This window comes from Mustela putorius, unplaced genomic scaffold (assembly GCF_011764305.1).
Source record: "Mustela putorius furo isolate JIRA1106 unplaced genomic scaffold, ASM1176430v1.1 tig00003846_pilon_pilon_pilon, whole genome shotgun sequence".
Classification (NCBI taxonomy): Eukaryota; Metazoa; Chordata; class Mammalia; order Carnivora; family Mustelidae; genus Mustela; species Mustela putorius.
In genome coordinates, this window is record NW_025421999.1 from 4331114 (window position 1) to 4345558 (window position 14445).

At 35.2% G+C, this 14445-nt stretch overlaps 1 protein-coding gene across 3 annotated transcripts in view; it reads left to right on the forward strand.

The window, feature by feature from the left end:
• NBN (nibrin) overlaps positions 1-14004 on the forward strand; it is a 50850-nt gene extending 36846 nt beyond the window's left edge. For all 3 annotated transcript variants that reach the window (XM_004766978.3, XM_013063766.2, XM_013063767.2), the window contains 4 exons: positions 676-831; positions 3867-3980; positions 12498-12547; positions 13817-14004. In XM_004766978.3, the coding sequence (XP_004767035.1) occupies positions 676-831; positions 3867-3980; positions 12498-12547; positions 13817-13847 (351 nt within the window). In that variant the 3' untranslated portion in view covers positions 13848-14004. The remainder of the gene's footprint in view (positions 1-675; positions 832-3866; positions 3981-12497; positions 12548-13816) is intronic.
• Positions 14005-14445: the final 441 nt, after the last annotated feature.

A 14445-nucleotide genomic window follows, 5' to 3' on the forward strand; every position in this document is an offset into this window, starting at 1 on the left:
ACTTGCCATTTAATATATAGTAAAAGAGTTTAAAAAACTAAGATGGTCAGCTTTGAGCAGCTGTAGCAATGTTGATATGTAACTAACCAGTTAGTAGTGAATGACATAAAGAAATTCACCCAGCAACAAGAAGGAATCTTGAGGCTGATTTAATAACTATTAATCTGTGATTAAAAAGTGGCTTTCAGTTAATGAAGTAGTGTATCCAGAATTAATAATTTTTTGGAGATATCAAAAATAATAAAACAAATTACTGAAAATTCAAGAAAGCTTAAATATATTAGACGAGAACTTATAAAACAGATCATTGTAATAATGTTAGTTTATGGTTTTAATGAAAAATAAACAATACTGAGATTTTTTGCTAAGAAAATATATGCAAGAAGATAAATTATATATTGAGATGATATGTATTAGAATAAACTACTAAATTAAAATGCTATATGCTTTTAGTCGTCCAGCACAGAAGTTATAAATGTTTTTAAAGTTAGTATTTGAGTAGTTTTCTTACTTGGCATAGAGATGATTTGATTGCAAATACAAAATTCAAGTGCCAGAAATAAACCCTTTTTATTATTTTTTCATGTATTTGAACTTTTGTTTGTAGCCTCACAAATGACAAGTAATTTTCCTAATTTTTTTTCTGCTTATGTATCCATCTTAACCCTATTTAAGATCAAAGATGAACTTCAGGATGACAGTGATATGCTTCCAAGGAAGGTGTTATTAACTGAATTTAGATCACTGGTGGTTAGTAACTCTCCCTCCAGAAATGCATCCAGTGTAAATAATGATTATAGTCAACTGAAGAATTTCAAGAAATTCAAAAAGGTATGGTATTCCTTTAACCAAAATATCACAAGAGGGCAGTGTTTGAAATGTTTTTAGAAAATACCACTGATGCTAAATATAAATAGTAAAAGCAGTTCATACTGAAAACTGTTATTTCTTCTGCTTAAAACAGTTAAAATTACTCTAGGAAGGGCATGAACTGATAAGTAGTGAATATGTGAGTAAATGTATGATGAATATATAATGAATACTTGGAAACAAACTTCATTAAGACTGAATTCCTGGGACGCCTGTGTGGCTCAGTGGGTTAAGTCTCTGCCTTCAGCTCAGGTCATAATCCCAGGGTCTTGGGATCCAGCCTGGCATCAGGCTCTCTGCTGAGCAGGGGGCTTGCTTCTCCCTTCCTCTCTGCCTACTTTTCTGCCTATTTGTGATTTCTCTCTCTCTGGCAAATAAATAAATAAAATCTTTAAAAAAGAAAAAAAAAAAAGACTGAATTCCTTAAAGGGTGCTGTTTACCTGGCCTTCACCACCTTAAACAGCAGGCTTTGGGTTATACTGATAGGGTCTTCTATTTCTAATAATCATCTATGTCTACCTGAAGGAGTTCTTTAACTCAGGGCTTTATGAAGATAAGAGATTTGTTGAAAATAGCTGAGCACATTAAATAATGAAAAGTAGGCATTTTACTATTACATGTATATATAAAAAAATATAAATATGTACCCTGAGTATTATCATCAGATCTGAGTTGTTTCTTCTCTAGAAACTGGGAAGAGGTTTAATTTATCAGTATGGTTAAAAGAGTATTTCTGATCTACTCTGTATTCTTTTGTTGTCTTTTCTGGAATATTTGCTTCTTATCCCATTTTTATTACTGACTGTTACCTTTTGCTTAAGCATTCAATCATAATACAGTAATTTTGTCCAAGGTGATTTCTGTGGTAGACTGCTTTTCACTAGAGTATAATCTGTATGATTCTTGCTATACTGTGAGGTGTTGTAGTTTTTCTCTCTAATGTGAGCTACTATTAACATTTGTCAGTTAATTTTTTGCATACTATGACAATGTGTAAAAGGTTCTAAACACCATCTCTTGTACTTGGAGTGAAAGATGGAGATATCTCCCAGTTAGATGGCACCCACTTTCTCTTTTCCATCTGAAAGGTGTGGCTCATAAATACCACAGGGTCATTCTTTAACCATATGGTTACTTCATGTTGAGGATTATGTTACTGAGTCTCATTGTTAAATCAAAATTCAAAAGACATAGTATATTTTGTTATTAATGAAGTTACCAAAGATAAAGTGGTAATACTGTTGACCCAGGCATGGTGAAGGAGTATAGAGTTATACAAATTTCTGGAAAGTAATCTGAAAAAATTTTAAATTCTTAAAAATATTAATATCTTTGATTAAGGAATTTTATTTGAGACTGTAAAAGAAATTCAAGCCAAAATTTATGTAGCAGAATGATTTAATTAAATTGGCTCTAATTAAAGAATTTGTGTTTTTCTTTATATGCCCAGATCTAATGACGTGGCTCTATTTGTGCTTTTAAAATAGTATTCAATGATGAAAACTATTTTAAAATTCCCTTTCCAGGGCACCTGGGTGGTTCATTGTGTTAAGTGTCTGCTTTCAGTTAATGTCATGATTTTGAGGTCATGATTATGAGGGTAATTTGACTCACATCCCTGAGAAGGGAGCCTGCTTCTCTTCTCCTCTGCCCCTCCCCCTGCTTCTTTGCGCACGCGTTCTCTCTCTCTCTCTCCTCTCTCTCTCATAAATAAATTTAATTTAAAAGTCTTAAAATTCCCTTTCCACTTTATATATTGACATTTTAAATGTATGTCCCATAGATGTTAAGGGTTTATTATTTCCTAAATACAATATTAACAGTGGCTTGATTTTCTTTTTCACAATTATAAGCCATTAAAATTTTATTATTTATTTATTTTTAAAAAATATTTATTTGTTTATTTATTTGACAGAGGGAAACACAGCGAGAGAGGGAACATAAGCAGGGGGGAGTGGAAGAAGGAGAAGTAGGCTTCCTGCTGAGCAGGGAGGCCGATGCGGGGCTCAATCCCAGGGCCTTGGGACCATGACTTGAGCCAAAGGCAGACGCCCAATGACTGAGCCACCCAGGCGCCCCTATAACCCACTAAAATTTTAATTAAAAACATAAACTATTGCTATCTCCAACATCTTTTGCTAGGGATCTATATATTAGAAAGTTTTGAGACATAAATTTTCATGAGTACTAGACAAGACTTAAACTTTGACATCTTTAGAACAAAATATGATACTTTTCAGTCTCTATATTTACCTTAAGTTGCTTTAACTGCTAACTGACGAGGTAAGGCTATTTTTTAATAAAAACTCCCAATTAAAAATCTCAACTAAATTCTTGGTACAGTGACATCTAAATCTGGGTATAGCAACAGCCAAAAATAAATAGGTCAGAAACATGGGCCTAGCATGGGCCTAGTTACTGATCTCTCTCACTTCCATTTGTAGGAATAAACATTTTTGGCACTTATGTTACACGTGATTTATATTGTGCTTTCTTATTAAGCTTTTTTATTTTTTTATTTTATTTTTTTTTTAAGATTTTATTTATTTATTTGACAGGCAGAGATTACAAGTAGGCTGAGAGGCAGGCAGAGAGAGAGGAGGAAGCAGGCTCCCCGCTGAGCAGAGAGCCTGATGTGGGGCTCAATCCCAGGACCCTGGGATCATGACCCGAGCTGAAGGCAGAGGCCTTAACCCACTGAGCCACCCAGGCGCCCCATTAAGCTTTTTTAAAAAATGATGGTTTTGAGGGTACCTGGGTGGCTCCGTTGGTTAGGCATCTGACTCTTGATTTCAGCTCAGTCCATAATCTCAGGGTCATGAGATTGAACCTCATGTCAGATTCTGCCTTTGTGGCAAGTCTGCTTAAGATTCTCTCTCTTCCTCTCCTCTATGCCCCAACCCCATGTTCACACATTCGCTCTTTTTTAAAAAAAAAAATGAGATGGTCTTAATTTGTTAATGCATTTAACCTTACTATTTTTATTATATAATAGGTCACATTTCTTGGAGCAGGAAAACTTCCACACATCATTGGAGGATCAGATCTAATAGCTCATCATGCTCGGAAGAACGCTGAATTAGAAGAATGGTTAAGGCAGGAGATGGAGGTTAGTAGGAACTGAGGGCTGGTAATTTGCTTGGTTTACATTTTGTCCCTCATGGTTTCCTTAGAGCAAATCCTTAAAATCAAATTTTACGATAATTGACCAAAGGTCATTGATTCAGGAAAAATCCTAAATTACAGAGAATTAAGATTAATTTGTACCTATCCATAATACTTAAGAGGCTTTTAAGCTTATTCAAGTTATTAAAGAGGCTTTTAAGTTTGTTAAAAAAACAAATTAATTAAGTTTGTATCCTAATATAAAGGGGAGAAAAGAGACTTAACCTACAAAAATGTAAAAGAAAGCTAAAGGCTAACAATCAAAAGATGGTTGTATAGTCATATGGGGGTTATTGCAAATAATATCAGTTACATAGTATATGAATGTACTGGGCTTTCCAGATCTGGAAATTATCTTTCAGTGGTCCTGAGAATTTCTCAGTCATTATTTTATTGAGTTATTACCTTTTTCCTGTTCTCTTGTATCTTTTTTTCCCGATGTTTAATTTTTTAAACAACTGTCATACTGTTTTCCAAAGTAACCGCACGGTTTTACATTCCCACTAATAGTGGGCAAGGGTTCCAGTTTCTCCATATGCTCTCCAGCACTTGTTATTCTGTTGTTTGTAATGGGGCATCTAACTGGTGTGAACTTTATTGTGGTTTTGATTTGCACTTTCCTAATGATTAGTAAGGTTATGCATCTTCTCATACACGTGTTGGCCATTTGTGTATCTTTTTTGGAGATAAACCTATTCAAAAATTTCTTCCCATTATTATTCAGATTGTTTATTTTTTGTTGTTGAATTAGAGGTGTTATTTATGTAGTCTGGATAATAGTCCCTTATCAAAGGTATAATTTGCAGATGTTTTCTCGCTTTCTCTGGGTTGCCTATCCCTCCATTGTTTGTGTATTTTACAGATGCACAGAAACTTCACATTTTGGTAGTTCAGTTTATCAGTTTTGTTGTTGATACCTGTGCTTTTGGCATCATACCTAAAATATCATTGCCAGATCCAATGTCAGAAAGTTTTTCCTTTTTTCTTCAAAGAGTTTTATAGTTTTAGCTCTTATATTTAGATCTTAAATTGATTTTGAGTTCATTTCCATAGGTGTTATAAGGTTAGTTTATTTCATTCTCTGTGGTATACTTTTACACTTTGGTTTAATGATTCATAAGCACACCATCTCGAAGGAGGGGGTGGAGTCTTAAGTCAGTTACACTATTGACAACTGCTTGCTGTGGGAAACTTGCCATAATGCCTCCTCCCATGGGCAGTTACTGATCTATCTCATTTTTCCCCAGAGTGTTTTTAAGTTTTAAGAAAGTAAGATAAATTATTAAATAGTGTTACTAAATTATTAAGTAGTAACTATTTTTATTTAATTCAAATTCTTAAGCTTTTCATTATGAAAACTTTCCAAACATACACAACATAGAGTAGTGGAACAAACCCAAAACACATCTTCAACAAATATTAGCATTTGTACATCTTGCTTTCTGTTCTCTTTCCCGACTTTTTTTCTTTCTGGAGTATTTTAAAGCAAATTCCAGTCATTTTATCATTTCATTTATATTTATATGTTCAAACATATACAGATTTCTGATCAAGTATATATTATGTCAGAGTGTGCTTTTCTGTGTACTTTTATAGTAGGATACTTACATAATCAGTTCATGTTGATTTAAATCCTAGACTAAGACCAGCAACATAATTTTGACACTTGAGATTGCTTTAGAGTTTTATAATTTTGCTTACTTGCTTTATGGCATGTCTTTAATCATATCTATAAGTAATATGTTCCCTAAGCCTCAGGAAACCAGATCTCAGTTACAACATTGTTCTGGGAAGATATGAACTGCTTTATAGCTCTCCATGTTAGAATGTGATTTTTAAGAATACATTATTTACATGTATCAGCTAAATATATTCATATACTCTGTAATGAAAATTCCCAGGGAAGATTATACAAATATGCTTCTCTTTTTTTAACTTTCTTCTTGGGTGTTTTGAGTCCTAGTTATTATTATGCAAAACAGCCATCTACCTGATTCATAATTTTTTCTACCCCTTATTTTTAACTGGAGAATTTAATAAAATTCAGTAAAGTGTCAACTTTTTGCTGTAGAGGAAATTACTGCATGAAAGTTAAGATTTCACATGACTGTTGAATTGAGAGATAACCAAGGTCTTGTTCAAGATTAGAAAGTTTTCTTCTTAGCCTTTGTGTTGTGTGATTATCTAGTGCTCCTAGAACCCAGAGGTGGGCTTCAGACAGGTCCTCTCAGCAGGCTATTTGAAGTAGAACTGTTCAGTAATGGGCAGGTAGGGGTCTTACCTCTTTCTTGAACTCTGGTTTGACAGAAGTCAAATTTCACTTTCTTCTCTATCTTATTTTTTATACATTTTATCCCTTTTTTTCTCAGGATTGCATTCTTTGGTAATTTTTCCAGATTATCTTCTAGTTTGGTACTTTTCCTTTCTGTTCTTTCTGGTTGGTATTCCCACCCATCCACTGAGTTTTCATTCAGCCTATTGTATGTTTTCAGTTCTGGTTGTCTGTTTCATTCATCTCTAGGTCTTACTGTTCCCTGATGATATTTTTAAGCTCTTCCTGTATTCTTTGCTTAAAGTGTTGTTAAATTTCTGCTACTCTTCTCTTACGGAGTCTTGTTTCCACGTATATGTTCTGTGATAGTTGAATGTGAACTGCTTATTTCCCTTGGAATTTGATCTGTGGGAATTCATTGAGTCCTACGTTTAAGTTTCTTTCCTCTAGAAAAAATACTTTTGTTTCTGCCTGTCTTGTTCTACCAATACGAGACCACTTTAGCCTCCACTTGTGATTTTTTTTTTTGGATCACCTAGGTAGTTAATATGTGTTTGGACCAGAAGCCTGAGTGAAGGCCAGCTGGTCAGTATAAACTTGAGTTTTTTTATTTTTCCTTCACCCTGTGTTGGGGTTGAGGCAGGCAAGTGTCTTTCTTACCTTCTTTTTGTGTTGTACAGTTTATTCCTCTTTCTTTCTTTAATGCTGGGGTCTTTTCTTAGATTTCCCCATCTTCGATTTTCTTTAATATTTCTCATCCCCCATACAGACATCAAAGCAGAGGCCAGTTTTTTATGCTTTGCAGAAACCCAGAGGGCAAGGCAAAAGCTGGCCATGGTACTTGTTCACTTTTCAGGGCTTTTACTTTGCCTCATTGTGGGTTAATGTAGTCTTCAGCAATTTATGTTTAAAAATGCTTTTTAATCAAAAAATTGTTAGGAGGGTCACCAAAATAAGTAGGGTTGTTAAGGTCACTCATGATACTTAGTGTGAAAAAATGAAAGAATGGAAGTCACATCCATTCCTCTTTTTTATTTTTTTTTGGAAGACTGAATGGCCCTATTTAAAATGTGCATTTCAAAGAATTATGGTACTACATGAAAGAATGATGAAGTTAAAATCCTGAAGTCCAGAAATGACCCATTTAAACATGAAGTGAATTATTCCAGATTTCTCTTTATTGAAGAGGAGTAATAGCCAGGGACAGAGAAAGAAGAGAGGGAGAGAGATTGATAGAAGGAAGTAAAGCTGAAAGCATTGCTGAATTTTTGGACACGTTTCTTCTTTTCACGGTATTTTATTTCCTGAGATCCCTCTAAGACCAAGGGGTGATAAATAAAACCAAAACAAAAACCACTGTCAGGTTAGAATCAGTATTTGTTTCAAACTGCCTACTTTGATTTTAGATAAATTTTTTGGCTCCCTGCTGTAAATAGTGAGAATATTTGAACTTCCTCCCTTCCCTGTTCCCCCTCCTTCCACATGCCACCATCTTCTGGCAGTCCTTTCTTTTCTCCCTTTTTAGAAGGTGACTTGCATGCCTACCCAGTTCCTTCTTAGGCTTGCAAGTCAGTAACGATGAGAGTATGTCTCAGTGTTGATCAGCTTTCCATTCATTTTTCCTGGAATGCAGTATGTTATTTTGATTTGCAGATGCAGGTCTTTTTATTTCAAGGAACTCTTCGGTACATCTTTGAAAACATTTTTATATTTGTTAAGTTCTCTACATTTAAGATGTAACTGTCCTTTTACTAGATCACCTTTGCCTTCCACATCCATTTCTTCTGCATTCACTGTGGTTTTCCTGAGCTCTCACTATGTCAGAAATTCAGGTTTCATTTGTGTCTGTTCTGTTACCTCATCAGCTGTGTGATCTTGGACAAATTACTTTCTTATGCTTGTATTTCTTCCTTGTAGAATGCCTATAGAATGGGAACAATAATAATAATAATAATAATACCTTTGTTTCACAGAAGTATTGTGAGGATTAAATAAGATGCTACTTGTAAACTGCATTTATAACAATGGAAACAGTCACTATTAGGTATTTCTAATTTGATTCTGAAGTGGTGTTATAAGTCTCAGTTTGTTTACTTAGCATTTGCTCCCTTTTCATTGTCATTGTGGTTTTTGTCATCTGACTTTTTGGTTTTTATTTTATTGCTTTCATATTCTCAGTAACTTCATTTTTTTGTCCTTCGGTTATTATTTCTTTCATCTGTCTTGCATGTTCTATTCCAGTTGCTGCCTTTTCTTTCCCCCCTCTGGTATGTGAAATAGTTTGCAGTTTTCTTTCATCTTGAAGCTGTTTAGAGTAAAATACCATGTCCAGGTACTGTTTGCTTGTGAAGCATCGTATGCTATCTTGTGTAGGGATTACAATCTAAAGACGACTTGTACAACTGATGAATTAGTGAACTCTGCATCTGAAACTAATGATGTACTATATTTTGGCTAATTGAATTTAAAATTTTTAAAAAACCAGACGAATGGATAAAGATGTGGTATATATACACAATAAAATATTACTCAGCCATTAAAGAATGAAATCTTGCCATTTGCAATGACATGGATGGACCTAGAGTGTGTTACGCTAAGCGACATAAGTCAGTCAGAAAGACATACCATATGATTTCACTCATATGTAGAATTTAAGAAACAAAACTGATGAAGTAGGGGAAGGGAAGGAAAAATAAAATAAGATGAATCAGAGAGGAGACTCTTAATTATAGACACAAACTAAGACTTGCTAGAGGGGAGGGCGGGGGACTGGGGTAATTGGGTGATGGGCATTAAGGAGGGCACTTGATGTAATGAGCACTGGGTGTTATATGCAACTGATGAATCACTGAATTCTACCTCTGAAACTAGTAATATAATATGTTACCTACGTTGAATTTAAATAAAAAATTAAAAAAAAAATACAGTTTGTGAGGCAAAAGTGACTATAGTCAAAATTACTACTACCCAAGCTCTCAGTATTCTGGTAGAGAACAGAATTGTCTTGATGGCTTCAATCATTAGTATGGCAGTGTGCTCAGCCAGAGGCGATATACACGTCCCATCTAATTTCTGTTGTGCCTAGACCTTGAATGCAGGAAAGGAAGGGCTCTGCTGGAGCTGCGTGCTGCTCCTTCCTGGAACTGGTATGAAATGTGTACCGGGAGTGTATCTTATCCCAGAAGACAACAACCTGCCATTTTAAGTTGTTTACCTCATTTGTCAAGGCTGCACGCAGCCTGTGCCTTTGCTCAGTGTCAGTCCCACTCACTTTCTGTGTATTTGTCCCTTTCCAGCAGTCCACCAGCATGTCTTCTCTTTTCTGCTCAGGATACTTTCCCCCAAATTTGTAGTATTACTGAGCATTCTCACGTTTGGTTTTAGTTTATTTAATGGGCTGTGGCAGTGTTAGGAACGTGTTGCAGCAATCTTTTGGTTCTCTGCAGGCTACTTTTCTCAAGTAGGTGGCTTCTTGATCATGGCTATAAGGTTTTGTTTGTTTTTGCCCAGAGAGGAGTTGAGAGAATGACAGTGTCGCTAATTAATGACTTTTTTCTGTCTTTTGTTTATTTGATTAGAATTAGTTGAGAGCCTGTGTTCTAGATTTATTCCACCAAATCTCTCTTTTTGCTAGAGCAATTTTAGGTGCACTAGGTAGGTTTTACTTGTTAAGATAATAGAGTTGACTTGAGGCATCTGGGTGGCTCTGCCTTTAGCTCAGGTCATGATCTCTGGGTCCTGGGATCGAGCCCCAAGTGAGGCTCTCTGCTCAGCAGGGAGCCTGTTTCCTTCTTTCTCTCTGCCTGCCTCTCTGCCTACTTATGATCTCTGTCTGTCTCAAATAAATACATAAAAATCTTAAAAAAAATAAAAATAGAGTTGACTTTCTCATGCACACAGTGTCTGTATGTAAATTTGCTATTACCTTGATGTCCTGTTTTCCTAGGCTTATGCCAGCTATTCTTAAGGTTTTTTTTGCCTTTCGTTCTTTTTCAGTTTTTCTTTCTTTACGTTTGTTGCAGACCAGTCTTCATTTTGATAATCACTGAATCCATTCCTGAAGTTTTCTTCAATTTAGGGTATTTTTCATTTTGTGCATTAAACATAATAATTCTTTGAAGACAGTATCCAGCCTGATTTGAATTTTGAAAGACTGGATATGTAATTCTCCCCAACCCTTAAAAAATGCCAGTAATATGAGGATTTCTGTTTCTTAAAACTATTTTACTTAACATTTTTTACTAAGACACATAAAATAAAGCTGACTTTTCCTTACTAGTTTTTCTTTACTGTATTATAACTTTAAAATTAGCATCCCCTGCTGGGAAGCATTTCAAAGTAATTACGATAATAATACCAGCTGCTTTTTTGACAGCTGCTTTTTGAAAATCATTGTTTTCCCATTTATGTTCTGCTATACCTATTAGACAGTGTAGAAAGATAAAATGTCATTTTGATACTTCACCATATGAGTAGAAAATCATTCTGTACTAATCCCTGCAAGTCATTCTTCTCAGCCCTTTCCAAAGACTCAAAATCAGTGTAATAGCCTGGTTAAGACCAGGTGTTAAGACCTGGTGGGCGTCTTCTTACTAGGGAGACCAGGTCAAATCCCAGTTCTTCTGTATGACAACCTTTTGATCTTCTGCAAGTTACTTAACATAAGTTTTTGCTTCCTTGGTGGTTAAAACTGGAATAATAGTCTAATAGTGATAATGAAGTTACATGAAGATTAAATGAGATATATCTTGAAGGAGTTTTAAGATAATATCTGGAGGGGCACCTGGGTGGCTCAGTGGGTTAAAGCCTCTGCCTTCAGCTCAGGTCATGATCTCAGAGTCCTGGGATTGAGCCCCACGTCGGGCTCTCTGCTCCGCAGGGAGCCTGCTTCCTCATCTCTCTCTCCCTGCCTGCCTCTCTGCCTACTTGTGATCTCTCTCTCTCTGTCAAATAAATAAAATCTTAAGGAAAAAAAAAAAGATAATATCTGGAAATACACAAATGTAAGCTATTAACAGTAAAAATAAATAGTATGTACCTTCAAGGAACTTACGGTCTTTTAGCAAAGATACAGAATTATAACAGAGGGAAATCGATATGTATCTATGAGTTGTATGCTGAAGTTTTATGGGAGTTCTTCATAGCAGATGCCTGGGTGGCTCAGTTTTTATATTTTTTAATGAGGAGGATTGAAAAACCATTGGTAAAGAGGTGAAGAACATGTTGTTGGACACATAGTAGGCACAAATTATTGTTGAAATGAAGGTGCACTGAAAGATTATCAGAAATGGGAAAAGGAGAAAAAGGAGGTAATTTTCTGGGCAGAGGAAAATGGTATTTGTTAAGAGGTGTGTGTGGTTGGTGGGTTGGTGGGTTGGTGATTCAGTTTTAACTGGCATCCAGTATTCATGGAGAGGGGCCTGAGAAGTGATTGAGAAGGTGGTGGAATGGAGCAGGTTATGAAGAGCCTTTCGCATGTTAGGGGTCAAACTGAAGACTTTGTTTTCTTTGGTAGGTTAAAAAAAAAAATCATTGAAGGGTTTTAAATCGTTGAAGTGTTTTAAATCATTGAAGGGTTTTAAATCGTTGAAGTGTTTTAAATCATTGAAGGGTTTTAAATGGCATGATAGGATCTAGACTTTAGAAGGATGCACCCAGCACAGAGTTTTTCTCATCCTAACACTCAGACATGCATTAAGAGTTTGGTTTGTGTTTTAAATTACTTTGTCAGGGCAGTAGTTAAGCAGCACCTTCAGAGCCCTGATTTGGGACCTTGGAGAAGAGAACCACTTCACCTGTAGAGCTGTTGTAGTTGAAAGTGGGGTAGAATTTGCCCTCTCAGCCCTTTCCCTCAAAACAATGATACTTCATTTAGTAAAAGGGTTCTTCTGGAAAATATATTTAAAAACTCAACAAGCTAGCAGTTTATACATATATTGGTTGCCTTTGATGGAGAGGGGATTGACTGAAGAAAGTTGTTGAATTAGAGGACTTTTGCAGTAATCTTGGCATGAAGTGAAAATGGAGAGGATTTGGTGAATGATGGAAATGTCGTAGAGGCAAGAACTCATAGACCTGGTGAATTCCTGGATGTGAAAATCTCCAAGATGACTGACCACCCAGTATAGCAGTTGATTAACCATACATTCATCATTGAACACATGTTTGAAATTATATAAATTTTGACAGGTGCAAAATCAGCATGCGAAAGAAGAGTCTCTTGCTGATGATCTTTTCAGGTAAAGTTTAATTTCATCCTTCTTTTATTCTTAGAGATTAAATATTCATGTCTTTTTTCTTTAGAAATAGACACAGCAGGATGCCTGGGTGGCTCAGTTGGTTAAGCAGCTGACTCTTGATTTCAGCTCAGGACATGATCTCAGGGTCCTGGGATCAAGTCCTGCATCAGGCTCTGCACTGAGTGTGGAGTCTGCTGCATGTCCTTCTCCCTCTGGTCCTCCCGTGACACAAATGAGCTCTCTCTTTCCCTCAAATAAATAAAATAAAATCTTTAAAAAAATAGACACTTAGTCCCTTCACCTAAAGAATATTTCATTTTTAATGCTGTTGTTTTGTTGTTGTTTTGTTTTTTTACTACTTGAGTACCTCTCAGTGGGGTTTGCTGCATGTATCTTTGAGATTTGGGACTGGTGAATTTAGCTGATACATTTGTGAGATTTCCAGATCTGAGTTAAATTATGAATGAATGGGTTTTGAGTTAAGACAAATAAAATACCGAAGCATTTGCTCAGTTTTAGTTGGCGCAAGAGTAAAAACAAGAGGCTGGATTAGAGTTTCAAATCAGGTTTTTGTGGGATGTTTAGAGGAGTTATAGTGGGTGGTTACAGTTTAATTCTGATTTAACACATATCCAACATTCCTGCAGGCCCCAAACCTTACAATATTTAGCTCTCAAATACAAATCGTATAAAATAAAATTAATTGATCTACTTATAGGTGGGTACTGACTAGGAGAGAATAACATTTTCCCAAGTTTATATAAAGGCAGAACCAAGAAGTACGGTATTTTTTAATCTGTTTTGCTGCCAGTTTGATTCTTTAATTTCATTATTGACAGTATATCATTGGTGAAAATGTTGACAAATGGTGCTCATTTTTCATAAGTATTTAAGAATATCTGGTTTCTAGTTAAATTTGTTAATTATTCTATAAGAAAATTTTATAAAGTATGTCTATTTTAGGATCATCTTATGCAAATGTTATACTGTAGTTGGGAGTGGAAGGAGTTTGAATCCATACTGAAATAGGTGTAAACATGTATTTTTAAACCATTTTTATTAATTATTTTGATGCTTTTACTGGACTTTTTCTATTGTTGATATTTTATTTTTACCAAATATTCACCAAACCAACATCATAAAGGTAAATGAAATTAAAAATGTCAGTGCTTAATACTGGATCGTAAGGATAAAATTGGCATTCTCATTGTGTTTGCCAAGGTGTGACTATGTTTTAAAAGCCCTTTAACTTTATTTCTTTCTTTGCAGATACAATCCTAATGTAAAAAGGAGACGATAATTGAAGATTTCATAAAGGAGCCGCTCTCAGAGAAATATTTCCTATCAAATAGTTACATCAAGTTTCCTCTGGGATACATTCATTAAGTATATAGAGGGGATTTAAATTACAAAGGTTTTATGACCTAAATTTGTTTAATAAAATGCACAAAATTCCATTTCTTTTGTATGTGACAGTATTATTGAGTTTCCAGTCTCTGTCATCTCATCTCTTATGGTAATTTTTTCATTTCTAAATGTGGCTTTTTATTTACTGAATATTTAATACACTCACAGTTCAAAATTCTAAAAGTTTAGAAGGATAAGAAATGAAAAAATCTCCCTTCTACCACTGCTCTAGCTGTGTGGTTCCCCTCCTCTGATAAAATTCATGATAATCATTTCTTATGAGTCTTTATAGAGATTTTTGCTGCCTCTTAAAATTTGTATGCATATTATTTTCCAGTAATCTCCTACAAAAATGATAGTGTAACATCGCAGTAATCTGCACCTTGCTCCTTTTTGCTGAATAGATTGGAAGATCATACACATATCAGAGCATACATTTTTTCCCCATTATACCATAGTCTTCCTTAAGCTGAAGTAACCCAAGTGAAATG